This window comes from Athene noctua, chromosome 2 (assembly GCF_965140245.1).
Source record: "Athene noctua chromosome 2, bAthNoc1.hap1.1, whole genome shotgun sequence".
NCBI lineage: Eukaryota > Metazoa > Chordata > Aves > Strigiformes > Strigidae > Athene > Athene noctua.
In genome coordinates, this window is record NC_134038.1 from 124,004,293 (window position 1) to 124,023,251 (window position 18,959).

General features: G+C 36.0%; 1 protein-coding gene across 2 annotated transcripts in view; it reads right to left on the reverse strand.

The window, feature by feature from the left end:
- Positions 1–2,856: 2,856 nt before the first annotated feature.
- PLXDC2 (plexin domain containing 2) overlaps positions 2,857–18,959 on the reverse strand; it is a 279,425-nt gene continuing 263,322 nt past the window's right edge. For both annotated transcript variants that reach the window (XM_074900172.1, XM_074900174.1), the window contains exon 14: positions 2,857–7,060. In XM_074900172.1, the coding sequence (XP_074756273.1) occupies positions 6,944–7,060 (117 nt within the window). In that variant the 3' untranslated portion in view covers positions 2,857–6,943. The remainder of the gene's footprint in view (positions 7,061–18,959) is intronic.

Genomic DNA, 18,959 nt, shown 5'->3' on the forward strand with positions numbered 1-18,959 from the left:
TGTGGGAGAGGGGCTGTAGCTGGGGTGATGCCCCAGCCTGAAGGCTCATGAGCACTGGAGGTAATTTCATCCAGTGACACTGCAGCTGCATATGGTTTATGTTTTACAGTGTTAGTTATTTTCAATCACACTGTAACCTAGACTACAAGACTCACCTCTCTAGGAACAGGGTTTCTTCTGGAAACCGGCCACTGTGAAAATATCCATGCCTATGAGCACAGGTTTCCTTTGCAAAGCTGCATTTTGTCACTTAAAGCGAGGGCGTGTGGTGTGATCCTGACATCCTCACAGGCAAGGCAGAGCTGAAAACCTTTAAGCTTAAAAGGACACCATTGCTGATGTGTAGTCAAACGTGACGATTAGGTTACAGTATCATTTGTTATCTCCCAAAACAAAATTTAATGACTCTCATTGACATTGGAAAAAAAAATGACCTGGTAATAAAAACAGCAGTCCAAGCTAGACAAGGACTAGTGGTATTTATTACTAACAGCTTTTAGGTATCTGAGGAAACATTGTGCCACCCAAGCAGTCAATAAATTAAGTCTCTTTCAAACTGACATTAGCAATTAATAAAACAGCCTTTTTGTTTTTCAAATATTTCTGAAGGAAATAATGCAAACTGTATGAGAAGAGTTTAATTAATATCCCTAAACAGTATCTTCCCAGAGAGACAACAGAGAAGCAGGCATCTGTATTAATTAATTGGGCAAAAATATCTGCTTAGTTAAATGGATGTAATTAAAAGTAATGTCTTGAGGCCTGCTTTTAAAGTCCTTTTGCTGCTTTAAAAAGTTATCTGGGACAATTTTTCCCCTGAAGAGAACAGTAGTTTGACCAAAATGTCTAAACAAAAAAGTTACCAAGAGATTCAGACTTCAGTTTGCTAACTCCCATGGAAAGAATTCAGTCAATAGCAAGAATATCTACCTTCAGATAGTTGTATTAACCAGAACCCACACATAGAAGAAAAATCAAGTGGAGCTTGCTTCAGACTGAAGCTTGTTTTGAGTGACACTGAAAGTGGTCATTTTGGCATGTAATTCAGGGCTTAGAGGAGTGTGAGAAAGCAAAGTAATGAGAAAGCAGTTATATCAGAGGTAGAGCAGAACCAAAACCAAAAATAAAATAGTGATGCAGGAAATATTTATTGGAAAATCTTGCAAGAGACATAGAATTGCACTGAAAAGCATAAAACGTCCTGAAAAAGACCCTGGAGTCAGCATGAGACCTGTAGAAACGAGTTGTGCACAGGGGAGCACCTACTCTGCTTGGAAGAGAACTGTGTCAGGAAATTAGACTCTCTTCCTATCAGAAAGATACTTTATTCAATCTGGCATTATCAACTGTTTTAATCTCCATAAAAATTAAAAATCAAAAAACCCTCCCAAGATTTGACAATAAGCTCATCATTATAGGCCAACTCTAAGAATATGATATTGTCTAATTTAGGTTGAATCAGCCCACAAACTTGAATATTTTAGCATTGCTCCAGCCGTAAAGATAATTAATTTTCTGGATAAAATTAATCTCATTTGTCCCTTTCAGCTTTATGCAAGGTGCATCCTGCTTTATCACATTTAGCTTCTGGTAAAATACTACTGGCACACTGTTCCATCTCAAAATGCTGCTTGCGGTTCAAGCTTTCTTCCCGTAAAGAATGACATAAGCCCTCCATCAGATGAAATATTGACTTCTGCAGATTTATATGGAAGTTAGTGGTTCTGGTGACATTTCTGATTTTTAAATGATGGAGCTGGACATGAAGGAAGACCTCATGTGTTCTCACTCAGTGCCACTGGCATATGGTACTGATGCTTTCAAGGCTGTACATAAGGTTTCTTGCCCTGCCTCTAGAACACTTGGAAATACTGACACCTCTTCCCTCCCCTCCTGCATTTTTCCCTTTTCTTCCTCTTGCTTCAAAAAAAATCCATACTCCAAAACCCAACATTCAAACCCAACTTACCATTACATCCATAAAGAAAAACAGTAGCAGCTATCAGTCTCAGCAGCTGAAGTCTCAGCGTAAAACATGAGAATTAGGGTGAATGCTACCTTATTGCTCAGTAGCATTTAATCCTGGAGTTTTTTAGGCTTCAAGCTTCATGTAGTTCTCTGCAAGAAGATGCACATTTATAAGGAATCCAATGCTCTTACTCTGGAAAACAGTTCTTGCTGCTATTCTTTCTCCTCAGTGGAAAAAAAAATAAAAAATCCCTGAGAGCAAAAATGTTGATCTGAGCTAAATTTGTGCTCTATTCCAGTACTCCTAATGGCTAATACTCTTGCTGTAGGTACTGTGATTTTGTGCAGATAAGAAACCTTCTATGTGGATGCCAAATCTTGTCTGTATACAAAATTTCACTGCTATTGTCAGGAAATAGTAACATTGCCATTGTTTCAGCCACTGTATTCACTCTAAGAGGAAATATTCCTTTGATGGTCTGTGAGCTAGAACATGAACCAACATGGATTACTCTGCATGCTCCAGTCACCCACCCACTATGTGAAATACTGACAGCTCATGCCAACTGCTTGCAGAGTCTTGTTTAGAGATTCTCTACAAATAAAAAAGATGGATGTTGTCATTTACAGTTTCTTTTGCTTATCCAAGAGGTGCCCTCACAGAATACAGAAACAGTCTCGTGTTTTTCTTTGGAAGCCTTTTTTACTCTTCTGTAAAGAAAATCTCTTCCCTGCTCACTGGCAAACTGGCTCCTCACTTCCTTTTCCATTGCTATCCACATTTGGATGACAAACTAGTGATTCAACTATCCATTTGGCTCAGATACATGTGTAGTGAGCTTTATGGTTTGAACTGTGTTGACCAAGGAAAAATGGTGAAGTCAAATATTCTGTTCAACTTGTGAAAATTTAATTTGGCTCCCACATTCAAAATACAGTGATGAACCATGTTTTTCCCCAGAATTCCATCACATACATTATTTGTAGAAAACAAACTTGATCTGAAACTAAATTATAATGGTGCAATGAAGGAGGTTTTTACTTACAAGATATCTATGTCATTCGCAGCTGAAGCTACTGAGAACAAGGAAGGCAATTATTAGACAAGGAAGAACAGTTTCACATTGGTCTTCTCTGGAAAATTCTCTACCTTCACAGGAATGCTCAGAACAGGAAAATTCTCTACCTTCACAGGAATGCTCAGAACACAAGTGTATCAAGGTATATGTATCCCTTAAGTATAACAATGATGGGTAATGAAAAGAAATCCATGAAAAAAAATAGATTTGTCTTCTGAGTTTGGACAGTATGAACAAGGAGGAGAAAAATATGGAATAGCTTCTTCTTACAAACAACCTGCATTCTCTACGTCCAAATTGTCATAGGGTGCACTGAGAAACATAGCAGGCAATTAAATAAGACATCATCATTATATGTATGCACGTGGGACTGAGATTACAATTCCACTTCTTCCGAAGTTCCAGAATTTTGTAATGTCTAAATACAATTTTGCAAATTTAAGGGTCTTTTTTCAAAAAAATCTCTGTATGTGATACATGTATCTGATTTATTATTTCATCTTACTGAGATTTAGAAATAATGTATTTTGAATCCTTGTAGTTCAAATTTTCCTTTTTTCTATGAAACAGGATGAGCTGAAGCATAGCACTGAGAGTATTAGGTGTTATGGAACATTTAACACTAAAATGAAAAATAATAAGAAATTATAATTTTGGGAGACCTTGCAATCATTACATGCATTAGATACACAAATTTACAGGAAAGTTTAAGAATTAAAATAACTGTTAGAATAAATGACTCTGTAAGTAAGCATTTAAACAAATGAAATATTCTGAAGTACTTTCAAATGAAGGACCAGTGGGAATGCTAGTGATGCCACTGTTTCAGAGACCTGCATGGAAATTTCTTTATGAATTGTTGAATAACATTTCAGATGGGTCTCTGACATGTGGTTACATTACACTTTTTTGGTCTGGATCAATTAACCTGGTGCTCTATAAAATGATAAGAATCGGATTCTCAGTTAATGTCAATAGTTCATCACACCTATAGATTAATATTTGCATAATTTTTAATGTGGCAATTTTAATTATTAAAAAATTAGAAAACCAGATGGAATTACAAAACAGCAACAGATTACTTAATTAACTTTTGCCTACTGGGATAAATAGAACATACCACAGAATATATCAAAGCAGACACCAAAGAGACACTATACATCCATTAGTATGCAAGAGGTTTTCTCTTCAGATATCAGTTCTAATCAGACATAAGCCTATCAATCTTATTAAAAAAACCCAGCAACTCATCATGTTATGATCCATAGCATATAACATCATGGCAAAAATCAAAAGAAGTACACTGTGATGCTCCCCAAAGACCACTGAAATCTGCCACCAAATTATGAAAGGTGGACAAAGAGTGAAAAAAAAAATTGCTATTATTTTCCGAAGTAGTACGAAATTTAAGTTAGTTTGCAAATACTAACAAACATCCTTGAGCTGTGCCAGAGTGCCTTGAAACAAAAGTAATCAAAATACCAGATTTTAAAATTGTTGTAGTTTGTCTAATCATGTTGCAAACATTCTGTCAGCTCCACTGTATGACACGTATTACATACATGGGCAAAAACATGAAAACTGTGAGTGAATCAGCCAAAGTGCAGACCTGTAAACCCATAATAATATAAATCTTCTTTACGTATATGAAATATCCCTTGAACTTATTGCCGTAGTGCGTAGATTTTTGTAAATTTCTTAGTGTAATTTGCCAAGATGTGCTCTGAAATAAAAATTATTTCAAACAGGATTCCAGCATGCTTCAAATGGAAGTTCTACAATTGCTTCATTTGGCCCATGAACCCTAGCTAGTGACTTCCAAGATTTCTAGAAAAACTAATGATGAGTATTGCCACCAAATATGTGTCTAAATGATGTGCTGCACTGATAACTTTTTATTTAATAAAAATGAGTGTCTCCAGAAATATGTGCATACATTTGGTTATTGCTATTGGAATTAATGGCCTGCAATTTAATCCCTCCCTATTAGAAATGGGGCTCAGCAGACCCCCACAAATTTAACCAAATACTTGCCACAGGCTTTCACCAGGCTTCAAGACAATGTGTTTGTTAGTACCTTCAGATTAATACCAGTTAGATTTTGAACAGTTTCAATCTCACGCTAGATGATTTAAAACAGATGAAAATAAGTGTGTTACACAGAATAAAAGAATACAGAAAATACAGTATTGTATTATTTACTGAACAAAATAGCAAGTAAAAATCATGTTTGTTTTTTTTTTTTTTTTAACAGCATTAAGTAATCAAATTTAGACCATACAAGCATCAACAAGAAATGTAAATAACTGTACTATTAAGGTGGTATCTACAACTTCTTTTAACTGCTTGAGATCCAAAACTGCAAATGTTGTATACCTCACTTTAAAATGGTTCAAGTGCCTTGTACAGTATGTAAAAAATTTGATAGTCAATGACTATGATGAAAAATACATACAATACCTGAATTTAATATTTTAATAGCTCAGGACCAAATCATCAAAGTATTTAGGTTTCTACTCCTCATGGAAGATCTGGGTCTCAGTGTATATTAACCCCTTCCATAAAAGGAGTAACTCTTTTTGATGGTGTGAATTTATAGTCTTGTCTTTCCCTAAACAGGGAGGGAAAGGGTCAATATTAAAGAAAGAGTGGTTCCAATAGGCAGAAAAGTTATGGCACTGCAACTACATCAACCACCTTCCCTACACAACATAAAAATATTCTAAGATTAAGGATTATTTTACAACTCAGTGGAAATATGCAGTAATGCAATCCATTTCCTTTGTCTGGATGACAAAAATGCAGTCTTAACAGTCACAAGAGCCCGCCTTGTGTTAGCTATAAAAAAAAATATATTTTTATATATATTTATGCAGCTACTATGTGCATTAAACAAAATCACTGTATGAATCAGCAGGGTTCAATAACACTTGTATCTGAATCTCTGGAAGGGGTGCATTGCAGTCTGTGGTGCTTCTCAGTAAGGACTCACAATGAAATGGCAAAGGATAGAAACCCATTTGTTTAAAATCTTATTTTTCATATCACATTGCCTAAGAAATGATCCATAAGATCTCTGGCAGCTAAAAGTATCTGTTGCCTTTACTTCAGCCTACTGCTCAGAAGGAAAGACATCCTTTGGAACAAACCTTATTAATTTTTAGCGAACACTGAAACTGAAAATCAGTCCTATTTCATTGTGAACTTCCATGAAATAAAATAATTTCACCATTGTGAAAATTCTCTGTTGCCCTAATTTCTTACCAATTCGTATATCATGAGTTGTTTAGAAGGATAGTAAACAGCAACGTACCAGAAACCTTGTACTACTGGAAAGCATATACATTGTGATTCCCTCAATTATGTGGGCAGGTTAATTTAGAATTGAAAAGTGAGTGTATTTCACATCCACTTGTAGAAGTATTGGAAAATTCATTTTTTTCTTCTTTACCTGCATTGAGATACTCAATCACCTGTGAACACTGATCAGTGCTCTTTGCTCTGAAAGAGTACAGACTTGTCACTCAGTCTTTGAGATACCAGAGAAGAACATTTGAAGCAAAGGGTAATACCCTTGTGCACCAAAGCTTTATTATGTTTTCGATTACTGTGCATCCCCATACCTAAAGCCAATAACATGGCACTTGTGCCATAGTTCTGATACCGTGGGTGTCCACTGACAAGTGTTCTGCATGAACCATTGTGTCTCAGTCCACCAACAAAAACTATTGTGCAGTGGTAATCTGGTATCTTAGATAGTTTTTCTTCTTGGACAAAGCTTATCCAAAATCTTCTTTCTATCAGGCTACAGCAGCTTAGGGCTCCTTTTCTTTAAAGAGAGGCAAAGTAAATGTCTTACACCTGTAGGCCAGTACTGGTGTTCTGTTCTAGAAATTTTAGCACTGCTCTGATACAATGAACCCTTCTTTTTCTCCAACAGGTTCCACTTCAGCATAGGCAGGATGTCCAGATCCTCTTCTGAATTTCATTGCTGGCCATCTGCTTGGACGTCGCTGTAACAACAACAACAACAACACCAAGAAGAGGAAAATAAACTTTCAGTATATGAAGGGTACAAGAATTAATTAGTAATAAAATTAGTAATAATAAAAACAATGCCCCGTAATTTTGGTCTCTCTCTCATGCTAAAACCTACTCTGCATAGTTGTTATAGGAATGGAGAAGCACAGTTCAGCAGCAAAAATTAGAGGAAATAATCCTTCTTTCTAAATTTGTGGGTGATAGCTGTTCTCAAGGACCTACATAATTGTCACAAGTCCTAGGAATGAGGATAATGAAATAGCTCCTGTCTAATACTGCTAATCAGTGGATCTGTGAATTTCATCATACAAAGACCTACTGATCCACCACCCCCTAAAAGATCTGTCCACTGCTATTCCTTCCTAATTCTGCATAGGAATTTGCTAACAAGCGAGAATGTGTAGCAGAGTCCACAGAAACCGTACTGTTAAAAATTATTTAGAACAAAATTTATGCATGCTTATGCAAAACTGCCAAAATAATGACTTTCTACTTCAAATTACATAATTTCTAAGTGCGTAGTTTGCTTTGATGGTTCAACTAGAAGCAACCATTTCATTTAAACTCTTACAACCTTTGGATAACAAGGGTCTTAAGAGGCCCTAACCAATTTTCATTAGGATCTTTTGTGCCTGCTTTAAAAACAGCTAATAAACAGAGAAAAGAAACAGATCTTCTCAAAGGCAGATGAAACAATTCCTGTATGACTGTGATGCCTTTGGGAAGGAAAACTGCTTTAAAAATCCTGTATTTTCAAACTAATTAATAGCTTGGAAAGCTTAGACTTTTGGGTGACTAAGCTGAGATTCTGTCAAAGGGCATAGCTTTTAGGAAAGTAGGGAAACTATTTCTCCTAAATGATTATTCTCTATTGAAAATTTTATCTGTCAAATATGCTGATACATATGTCTTTGTCTTTAATGACCTCAGTTAAAATCTGCTTGGAAGGAGGACTGGAAGATATAGCAACCTACATAGAAACGTTGCAGGAAAACAAGAGGACAAACAGTGAAAATTAGTTTCATCCTGTATTTTCACTGACAGTTCAAAATCTAAACACTTTTACTTTATGATCTTTCTTCTGAAAATCAACATTGCATTTGATTTTCTGTACCCATAGTACCCCATTTTGGTTGCCTTCTGATCACTAACAATATATCATGCTGCTGAGGGGTGGTGCAGGGGATCACAGAACAGCCATAGCCATGACATTATACTGGTACTCATGGTGCTGCAGGGCAGCAGCCACTAACCACACAGCTGTCTGTGGGTACAGCACAAAGACTTCCTCAAGTGATTGCCGTTAGGAAGATACATATAAAGCAACTGATTTCTTTTTCTCCCATCGCAGGATCAGGTTATTTTTGAGGCATCCAGAATTAAACTCTGTGTGGCAGGTAATTTAAAATCCCAGGCCTTTCAATGCAACACCTTCCTTCCAAGTAGGAAGGCAGAACACTCTCCTCTTTAAAGGATGTCTTTTCGTAATATGAAAACTTAGTCTATTCAAACTTCGGAAATCCTTTTGTACCTAAGCTTGATTCAATATGGTTTCAAAATTAAGAAGGACAGTTGGTTACTGCTAAAGAGAAAGGGTCATATTCTGTTCTCAGACTCACTAAAGTAAATCAGAAATAATTCAATTAAATGTAAAGAACTTATTCCTGATTTACACTGGTATAAATGAGAAAAGAATTTGACCAAGATGTCTCTAATGAAAAGAGAAAATGAAAAACCATTGGAAAACTACTTGGACAAAATAATTAGAAACAGTCTCAAATGGCAGCATACAAGGATGAGCTGAGTTTTAATCTATTAAGTTGCTCCCTGATTTCATTTTAAGATGTTCCCATGATTAGTCACTACTTCCTTGCTATGTTGCTGTAGAAACTAAATCTACTGTTTTGGGCTACTTTTTTTAATTGACCTTTCCAGATAATGAAATATGGAACAGATGTGTATCAGTTCTAATGACACCATGTGATACAATATAAACATAAGCTGTTGTTCCAGAAATAAACCAACAGATTTGAAGGTCATCTTCAAATATTACAATTACACCTTTCTGTGTTTTCTCTTCATGCCTGAGGTGAAATTTTCCATGCCTAGTGAATCTGTTTAATTTCAGCTTCTTTGTGTTCATGTGGGTAATGCAAGTGGTTGCCAGTCTTAAAAGAGAGCATTGACAAGCTATCAATTAATTGACTTGTGTACTGACCCCCAAAAAAGATGTAGAGACATTACAATTTTAATTGATAAAACAAAAAGTAACTTGATGTCAGAAGGTACAAAGCTACTTGAGTTGCTGAAGCAGCTGAGGAAATGCCTGGTACATTCCTCTCTTTTATTCTCTGTGAAGCAGAGTAGTAAGAACATACAAAACAACCTACTCGCCTCACTCACCCCCCCCCTCCCTCCATCTCCAAAGCCCAAGCAACAATGAAACAAGCTGAGTATTTTGAGTATTTTAAGTAATTCCTTAGTTTTTTCATCCAATTTAACAGGAAAAAAAAAATGCTTCTTTCTCTGGAATTAGAACTCTTACAGGAAATCCTCTGAGCTGTGTGGCTGGAGAGTTGTAACTCCTGCTTCCTTTCAGTGTATTACAAAGCAGGAAAGTAGGACTAGGATTTTTCTCATAGGACTGAAGCTTCCTTGGGTTCATTATTTTAATCAAATAGGGATGAGGGAAAAGCACTTGTCACCTTACATGACCAGGATGCAGAAGATACATGTCAGGATGTAGAATAATAATTTATGATACACATTAAAAAAAAGTTAGTTCCTATTGAATATCAGTAAGATAAAATGAAAGAAACTAGCAGTTGGATAATTCCTGGGAAGTAAGATCTACCTTCCATGCTTCTCACATCATGTCTGTCTACACCACCGTTTGTGGCTGTGCAGTCCATTTGACTTCCTACAGCAATACCAAGGCTAGCATAAGTATCTTTATGTAAATCTTGCAGTAGAGGCAGAATGGATATTATTTATCAACTGAGAAATAAAAGAGGAGATTCTATCTATGAATAAATACTAAAGGGTGGTGACTGGAGTATCTTCTCACTGTTGTTGCACAGAAAGGTCTCGGAGTGTGTTCTCGTGGTTGACCAGTTTCTTCTTTTGACATCTTTCAACATGAGGAAATCCTGAGCCTCACAGGGACTCTTTTATTTATCAAAATGGCAAGACCTCATTAAGCCATGATTAAAAAAAAAAGTTTGATACATATGTGAGCGCACTTAATTGAATATTGTCTAAACAAAATTCAGTTGATATGATCTGAACATGGTTTCCAGTGCTACAGTCTAGAATTTTTTTGAGGCTACTAGCTTTAGACTATCTTATTTCCGGCTGAACAGTAACTTTCGTAGGAAAAAGAGAAAAAAATGGCTCAAGTTGAAATTTGTATTGGTGGAATTTTACACAGAAAGTTCTAGTAAACCTGATCATATAGAAAGAGAAGAAAGGGAAAAGAACCCACCAGTTTTTATCTTATGGGCCTGTGTTAACTGTCCAGAGATCATTTAAAGTGAAGCCATTTATTTTCTACTGTCAGCAAGGCTCGTACCTATTATGAGCCACCAGATCACCTATAATGCAACTATAAAATAAGAATGGAACAGTTTGCTACAGTTTAGTAAATAGGTAAAATTCAGTAAAAATTATGTATTTCTACACTGACTTACAGACTAGAAACCAACCAGTGTCTCAAATGAGTATTATCTTGAAAACAAAGGAAGTGATCAATTCAGATTTCCAGAAGCCGGTACAAAATCCATTTAAGATTTTTTAATGGATTTTAAAAAAATTTGAAAAGAATAAACTGAGTACACATAAACAAGAAATGAAATCTACTTTGTAGATGCTACAGAAAAATAAATTTTAAGTTGTATAAAGTTCTGTTGAAATCCTCGTATTTGAAGACTGATGCTCTGCTCTTGAGAGATTCTGGTCTGACATTATACCCTATCTCTAAAATTGATGCCAGTTAACACTTTTCACCTGAGATGCTAATTCATTAAAAGCAATTGTAATAATGTATATTTTGTTAGCTGCAGTAATTCTAAGCTTTTACGTTTTCTTTCATACATCTGCACGAAGAAAAGTTTTTATCAGTAATGAACAGAAGGAACTTGGCAACATTTATTACATATTTGATATTCTTACACCCTATCCCCTACTATCCCCACCCCATACTCATCCTATCCTTCATTCAATACAGAAAAATGCAATGAGCATGATTCTGTACAGATCTGCAATGTCAGAAAAGCAGTGAATGGAAAACATAATGAAAAACCTGTACTCTGTCGTCTTTCCAGCCCTGCCACACACAAATTTCCTTCTCAAAATTTTCTAAAAGGTTATCAAAAGTTCCTTCGTATATTTTAACCAGCATAAAATCCCGGAGTGGTTGTGCATGGATCAAACCTTCTTCCTCTCCAGCAGTACACCTGCACAATGGATTTCACCAAGACACACAGAGATTCTCTTTCCAAACTGAGTTTATATGAGTACAAATACTTGAATTCACATAAGGTCAATCTTTCAAAGTCTTCAAAGACTCTCCAGAGATCCCTAGCAAACTTAATTTCCCACTAAACTACACAAAAGTTAAAGTTATTGAACACTTTTTAGGCTGAATGCTCTGATGCAACTTTGTCTTCTCTATCTATTGATTATTTCCCTGTATTTCAAATCTTTCAAACTTTCAGAGGACTGTTTCACTGTTTCTATTGAAGACTGCATCTTACATTTCCACTGATGTCAAGTTCTTTGTCTAATTCAAGGGCATAAGACATTTAAATCTGTTTAAAAGCTGTACTCTTTAACCACGTTTTGCCAACAAGACCTATTTAACTCTCTTAACTGGAAATATGTAAATACAGGAGTTATCCAAATTCCGAATCAATTGTCAAAACCCCAGAAAAATTGTAATGACATACTCAAATGGATTAAGAAAAGGGAAAAAAACCTATAGTAAGGTCTAGTACTAAGTGACCATATGTTTAACGTGATATCACGAAGACCCTTTAGTCTAAGTACTGTTGTCCACTGCTCATCTATCTGGGTATCCAGGCCTTCTGCTTTGTCATGACAAAAAGATCTTTTTGTTACCAGTTATGCTGTCCATAACAGGTGTTTGTGTGCTCAAAGTCAGCTGAAATACTTTTAAGCAGTTATAATTTGTGCATCAGTCTTTAATCTCTCCTAGAAACACCCAATTTATTTGGCAAATCACAGCCAAAAATGCATGAGGCTTCAAATATCTGAAACTGTACTTCTGATAGGTATTTCCAGAAATAAGAAAAGATCAATTGCCCGCACCATTTTAATTTAATATTTTGAAGAAACTGTTCTGAAATAAAGATTGCTTCAGACTTAAAATTCAGCAGGATCATTTACTGGCTTCATTTATATTTCTTTTTGATAGAAGTGCTTGATTAAAGTATCTCTTTGTGATTTAAACCACTTCTTGTTATAACAATGTTTCTGCAGTCTTAAGTTCATCTAAGTAGATGGTTGCTGACAGATGAGAAACAGAAAGCCTCCTTCCTCCCCACCTTTGACTTTTATTGTCAGTGTTGATTATTTATTTTAGAGCTTCTCCCTTGTGACTGACATAGGTTTCCCCTGCTGAGCTGCTGGTTCCTGCTGAGCTGGATAAGCTTTGGAAAAAATAACTTTACTATCAGTACAAGGCAAAGACAGCAAGATCAATGACAATACCCCAAATGCCAGGATGCTGCAGGAGTTTGAAAGAAGATAAAAATGATGCTTGTTCTCTTCTTTTTAATCATCATCTTCATGAAACACAATTCAGCCCAAACTTCTGGACAAAAACAAATTGATGACCATGTCAAGCCCTTTTCCAACTAAAAGCATAATCCCCTTTAAAATGTGTATGTAATAAAAACAACAAGCCATATCCCTAAAGAAATCGGCAGAGCTGTATCAGCTTCATCACCTGTCTAAGCCAGCTGAGGATGTGACTCTCTTAAAAAAAAAATCCTTCTTTCCTTTTTACTCTGTCTCCTATTTATTTCTAATTTATTTGAAGATACACTGCATCTGTGACATTAATGCAAAAACCTGGAAATGGTGCATGGAGAACAGGGCTGGCTGTTAAATGATGTCTCTTATTTGTGTTGTGCTGCTATCAGCAGAGATGTAGAACAGTGAGCCAGAAATGCCCCTTAATTCTATGAGCTCTGAACACCAAGAACTGTCTCTGGCTTTTTTGACTATTTTCTCCTTTTGTTTCCTTCCTCTAATCAGACAAGGGATGAGAACAAGGTCAAAATCCAAAGAAAATCTACTGCTAGATCTGCATGCCATTGAATGTTTCCAGATACAGCAACACATCCCCTATATAGCAAAACTGTTAGAAAAAAATACCCAACAATTAGTGCTTTCCCAGACCACCCCAGCTAGGGCTCAGGATTCAGGAGCCATCCTCAGTCCATGCTAATAGTCTGCACACTACCACCTTACTGTGAGGCTGACAGAGTTAAAGGACATGCAGTCCCTTCCATGCTGGTTGATCTTCACGCTAAAAACCAGGCCCAGGCTTATTTAATTTACTAGTAAAGACATAATTTAAGTTAAATCAGGAAGAGTCAAGGTGCATCCCCCAGGCTCTGATCACGCACTATTATTTTATTTGCTGAATATCTGCAGCTGCTCATTCCTTCCTCCGTCTCTTTCTCCCCAAGGTCACCTCCTAGCTCCATAGCATCAGTCCAGCTGTATGTGTGACCACTTGAAAAAACAGATTTGTGAAATTATTCAGTTTAAACATCCAAAATTAAGTAAATAAAATGACTAAAAAAGTCATAGGTATATGCATATGTGTGTGTGAGTGTACATGCATGTTTCTAAGGAGATGAATCAGCACAATAAAGCTCTGGAAAACCTCCGGAGGGAGTGGGAACATGAATGCAAAGGCTGTGACCTTTAAAATGGGATCTTAATTCAAAAGAATGATAATTTGTAACCACAAACACCCACACCGCTGTTCAGTGTGTAACATTAACTGCTATTAAGACACACACAGCCACTGCTAAGAAATACACAGGCTGTGAATTCACTCATATCTCTACAGCTTCAGAGTCTACATGTGTTAATAAATTGGATTTGGTTTTGTACCTATAAGCTGAATACAAAAGAAAGGCTCTTTGCCTGAGGTTAAGATGGTCCCAGTTTGCAATGTTAGACTCCTTAAAATCCTCTACCCGCAGAGAACTGCCAGAGAATCTTACTCTGCTGTTGTTGAGCCTTACATAAGCATGTTCAGCAATGGTATATCTCTGTGTCCAGCTGAGAAAAGACATAGCAATGTCTGACTCCCTGCTTTCATATTGGCCTCTGCTGTCTTCTCAGCTGTGACCAGATCATGTTGTCTCTGCTTCCCCAAAGGGAGAGCAATGGGATGACAGCTGAGCTAAGTTTCAAACATTAAAAGGACTCTCGACCAACATTTAAGTAAGGAAGGTAACAAAACCACAAAAAAAGCATGCACATGAAATCTTCTTATGTCATTTTGGACATTTCTGTCCACAGATAACTGGTTGCAAAGAGGCAAAAGACATCTGAGCAAAAGAGTTTGCCTTATGCCTTGCTTTTCAATTTTTTAAATGTTCCAAGGACATTAATTGCCCTCAATGCCAAAGTTCATACACAAATGCAAATCAATAAATGTTAAAAATGTAAGAAAAAAATAACATAAAGAAAAAGAAGGGAAGAAGTAAAATCAGTAATACTAAAGCTGCTATTTGGCCCACAACTCACTGGATTTTGAGCAAATCCATCTGACTCAGCTGGGAATTTCTTTACCCCTGTTCAGCTCCAGATATCCGTATAACTTTAGGTATGATCTATTTCACAGGCATGCAATCCACTAGAGTTGGGTCATCATGCTTGGCTTCTTGGTCACCAAACATCAAATCCCAAATGCAAGTCCACTACATAGGTTAGTGAATAAATTAATTACTTTTTAATTGTGGTATAGCTAGTGTGTAGCTATATGTGCTATAGCTAGATTTTCAACATAAGCTTCTGCTTTGCTCAAAAAGACACGAAGAGCACTATTTGACATGTATGCTACTTTACAAAAAACAGTGCAAATAAATTCAAGGTATACTCAAGAGACACAAGATTCCTCAAGGTAAGAGTAGGTATGGAACTGCATTCAAAAAGGGAAATTATTGGCAACAAAAACAAATTCAATGGAGGGGAAATACCACAGGGATAACCATAAATAAATAAAAGACCAAAGCATACAATATCTCTTGTGTCACTCTGCATGCTAATCTTTAGTCAACATTTACTCTCAGCGTTTAGAAAGGGCCCGCATTCATTGGAACTTTGACTAGAACTCCCTTAACTTTAAAAGCTGATAATTCATCCTGTCTTAAGGTCACCAGAGAAGTGTCCAACTTAAACAATGAAACACATGTTGAATAGTGTGGGGGCTGGAAGAATCAAGAAAACATTTCATTTCTATTTGTATCTTCTACACAATTAATGAAAAGGGGAACTTTTTTGAAAACCTATTGAACTGTTTGGATGCTATTCTTTTAAAATGATATACTATCATGGGCAAATTGAATAGCATTGGCATTCAAGACTTCTCATGCTGTTTGTTCAAAATAGCTATTTTTGTTCCAGGTGGGGCTGCACATACGCATTGTGCTCAACAGTTATGAACAAAACTACCAGAGGAAGTGTTTTCTTCAGACTTTAGGGGTAAAAAAATCAGAGAATAATGCGACGCTGTTTTAAGACAATAGTTGCTTTTGGAATAAATGGCATTTTTCTTGGGGTTTGTGTATCACTTATTTAAACCAACTAGTGCACTCAGGATATCATCTGATGGTGCTCAGAGGTGTCACATGGGATTACATTTATCAGTGCAAAGTTAAACAGTGTAGTCAAAGTGTGGGTGTATTTATCCTTATCTGGGGGAGCTCACTGAGAAAAGGGACTGCATGATAAACATGAGTGGCATCACGAGTGGGATTCAAGATGAACTATGTGAAAATCTGAGTGAGGTGATAAGTAAATATTGGGTGCTATCTGCAGAGAATACAAGGGAGAAAGACTTAAAGCCTCAGATACGAGATCAGTTTATTATACTTTTCTTTATTCAGTAACTAGTCATAACTATAAAACAAATCCACCCAAAATTCCTTATGTAGCCCTTAACCTAAAAACCCCAACAGAATCTGACTGAAAATGATGCTGTATCTACATGATCATGACAGCACCCTAGAATCTTAGATGTAAAAAGAAGTTTCTCTATTAGTTGTCCTACAGTTTTGAATGAATGCTATGTTTAAGGTCAATATGATGCCTGTATAACGTAGCTTCTTTAAAAGTAAGCATAAATGGGGCAGGTCCCCATTCTTTATTTTGCCCAGCCTTAGATTTATATTTATTACTGATGATAGATAAACTGATGCAGATCTTGATTTAGCTAGAAGACTTGATGCCAGACTACAGTATACTAGGAATTTTTTAGACAACTGTATGAGGGAGCTGCCTGTCCATCTGTCACATCCTGTTTTAATTGTGCAACCTGCTTTATTAATCAAGAGTCATACGAAACGATATTATTTTCTGAAATATTTATGTGCTTGTTCTCATTTCATGACCAAGCCCATGACAATCTTCTTGAGCTCTTTCCCCAGAATACTAACATCAGATCCACATTTCATTCATTTCCCATAAATAATGCAGCTTGTCTGCTGTGGTATGTGGGGTACCACATTATCTGTAACAGCTCACTCAAATATTTTTTAATTGCACAAATAGAACAAGTAATGCTTTTTTATAGAAGTGACCTATTTATACCAGTTATGCCTTTTTTTCCTGTACTTCAGTTTCAAAACACAAGTCTGAGAAGATACGTTTCCCTCTATATTGGAAACATGTACATCCTATAGATCAAATAAATATAAGAATAATATATTCAACTATTTATTTCTTGAATTGGTCAAACTATTTTTTTTCCTTTGGAAATTAAAATATTAAACTTAAAAGCAATTTCATTTCCAGAATGGATTACCTTATTCTGTTCTTCTATGCTTACGATACCAACAATGGCTTTAAAGTATTGGAATTTGTGGAAATGTTCTGAAACAGTAATCCCTTTCTCCATCCCTTGTGATTTTACCACTGCATCAGTGGTTTTACCACTCACAGGGAAAGGCTACCCCTTCATGTCTAGAACTTTTTATAATTCTTGCTAAATGGCTGATTCTTCACAGGTATCACAATTTTCCTAGTAACCAAAAGAGGATGTAGTTTATACCATATTTTGCATAAAATTGATTTTGACTGATTTACTTCCTCCTGACCTTATTCAATTATTTCTCCTTTATTGAAACAGAAAGATTGTTTTTCTATTTTTTCTAAAAGCCTCCATCACTTGCTAAAAACATTTTAGCTTTGACTGCATAGATTGATTAATGTCACCTAAAAATTAAATTCAGAGGAATGGGTTTAACAAAAGTGATTAAAGCACCACTGTTTGCATGATGAGTGTGATATCAATGAACAAAATAACATGCCATTACTGCACTGAGAACAAAAATAAAGAAATATATGTGTGTTTCAATTTGGCATTCTTCTCTTCTTAAAAAATGGTGTTGCCAGTTACTTAGCCTTTCAGTCACATCATAACAGATAAGAAACTCGTTTTACTTAGCGTGAAAGAATAGCAATTCAATCTGTTTGGGAAAAAAAAGAAAGGGACAAATCCTTCTGTTTTGTACAAGTTCTTCAGTGTAGTTTTTTTTGTCTACATCAATAGAGAACTATCTTGAAATGTCACATAGAGATGAAAGAAAACTACTGACTTTATTACATGGATGCTGTTCCCCAATGGTTAACACAGTTACACTGCTTGAGCCTGAAATACTGATAAACAATTCATTTTGATTTTTGACACTACAATTGCATCTAAGCAGTATATTTATTATAAGATGATTTTAAAGATGAATCATTCTGTTCGTGTCTTACTTCAATTCTCAGTGCTGTCACTAAGAATGAATGTCTGTAACTTCCTGGTCCAGGCTTTTACCTAAGCAACCCCCAGATACATTGCTAATGACACTTCCAGTGGTTCTGTCTCTTCGCTATTGCTGATTAGAAAGTGCCCAGGCTCTTGAAAGTAAGGGAGTACTGCAAGTGGGGGTTATGAACAGACAGTGTTTTCTTTCATGTTTAGCAGCTCTATACTTACCATAAGGCAGCGGAACATTGCTGAGTTGAAAAAAAACCAAGTAGGTGTAGGTATTCATAGTTTTTTGTAGAATCAAACACCTATGGAAAATGTTCCTTTCTCGTATTGTCATGTACAGCGGAGTTAAACTGAATAAATGTCAGTATCTGCAATGTAGATGTCTGCACCTAAGTTAGTTATCTGTATTTGAGGGAGAAAACTGGTAATTTATCTAATCCTAAAGGAGATGTCTCAAATAGGTCAGATGAATCATGGTGTAAAAGAGTCTCTTTCTTTCTACACTAATAAAAGGAGCAAAGGGAGATGATATTAGATTTAGATGTTAAAATTAGGTGAAAAGAATCTTTTTCACACTCTGAGGCAAAATGTTAAAAGATTTCTACAAATGAATGTATGAAACAGCTAACACAGGTTTCCAGCTAAAAACTTACTTTAAATAAGCTGTTTTTTGAGAATTAAGAATGAATATGTTTTATTTTTCCACAGGAAAATAATAGAAAAAATATATGTCCTGAATTAAAATGCCAGTGCACATGAAAGCTAACGGAAAAATGCTATTGTGAGGAAAATTAAGGATAGGAAAGAGGTGGAGTGGTATCTGAGATCTATCTTTTATTGTTATG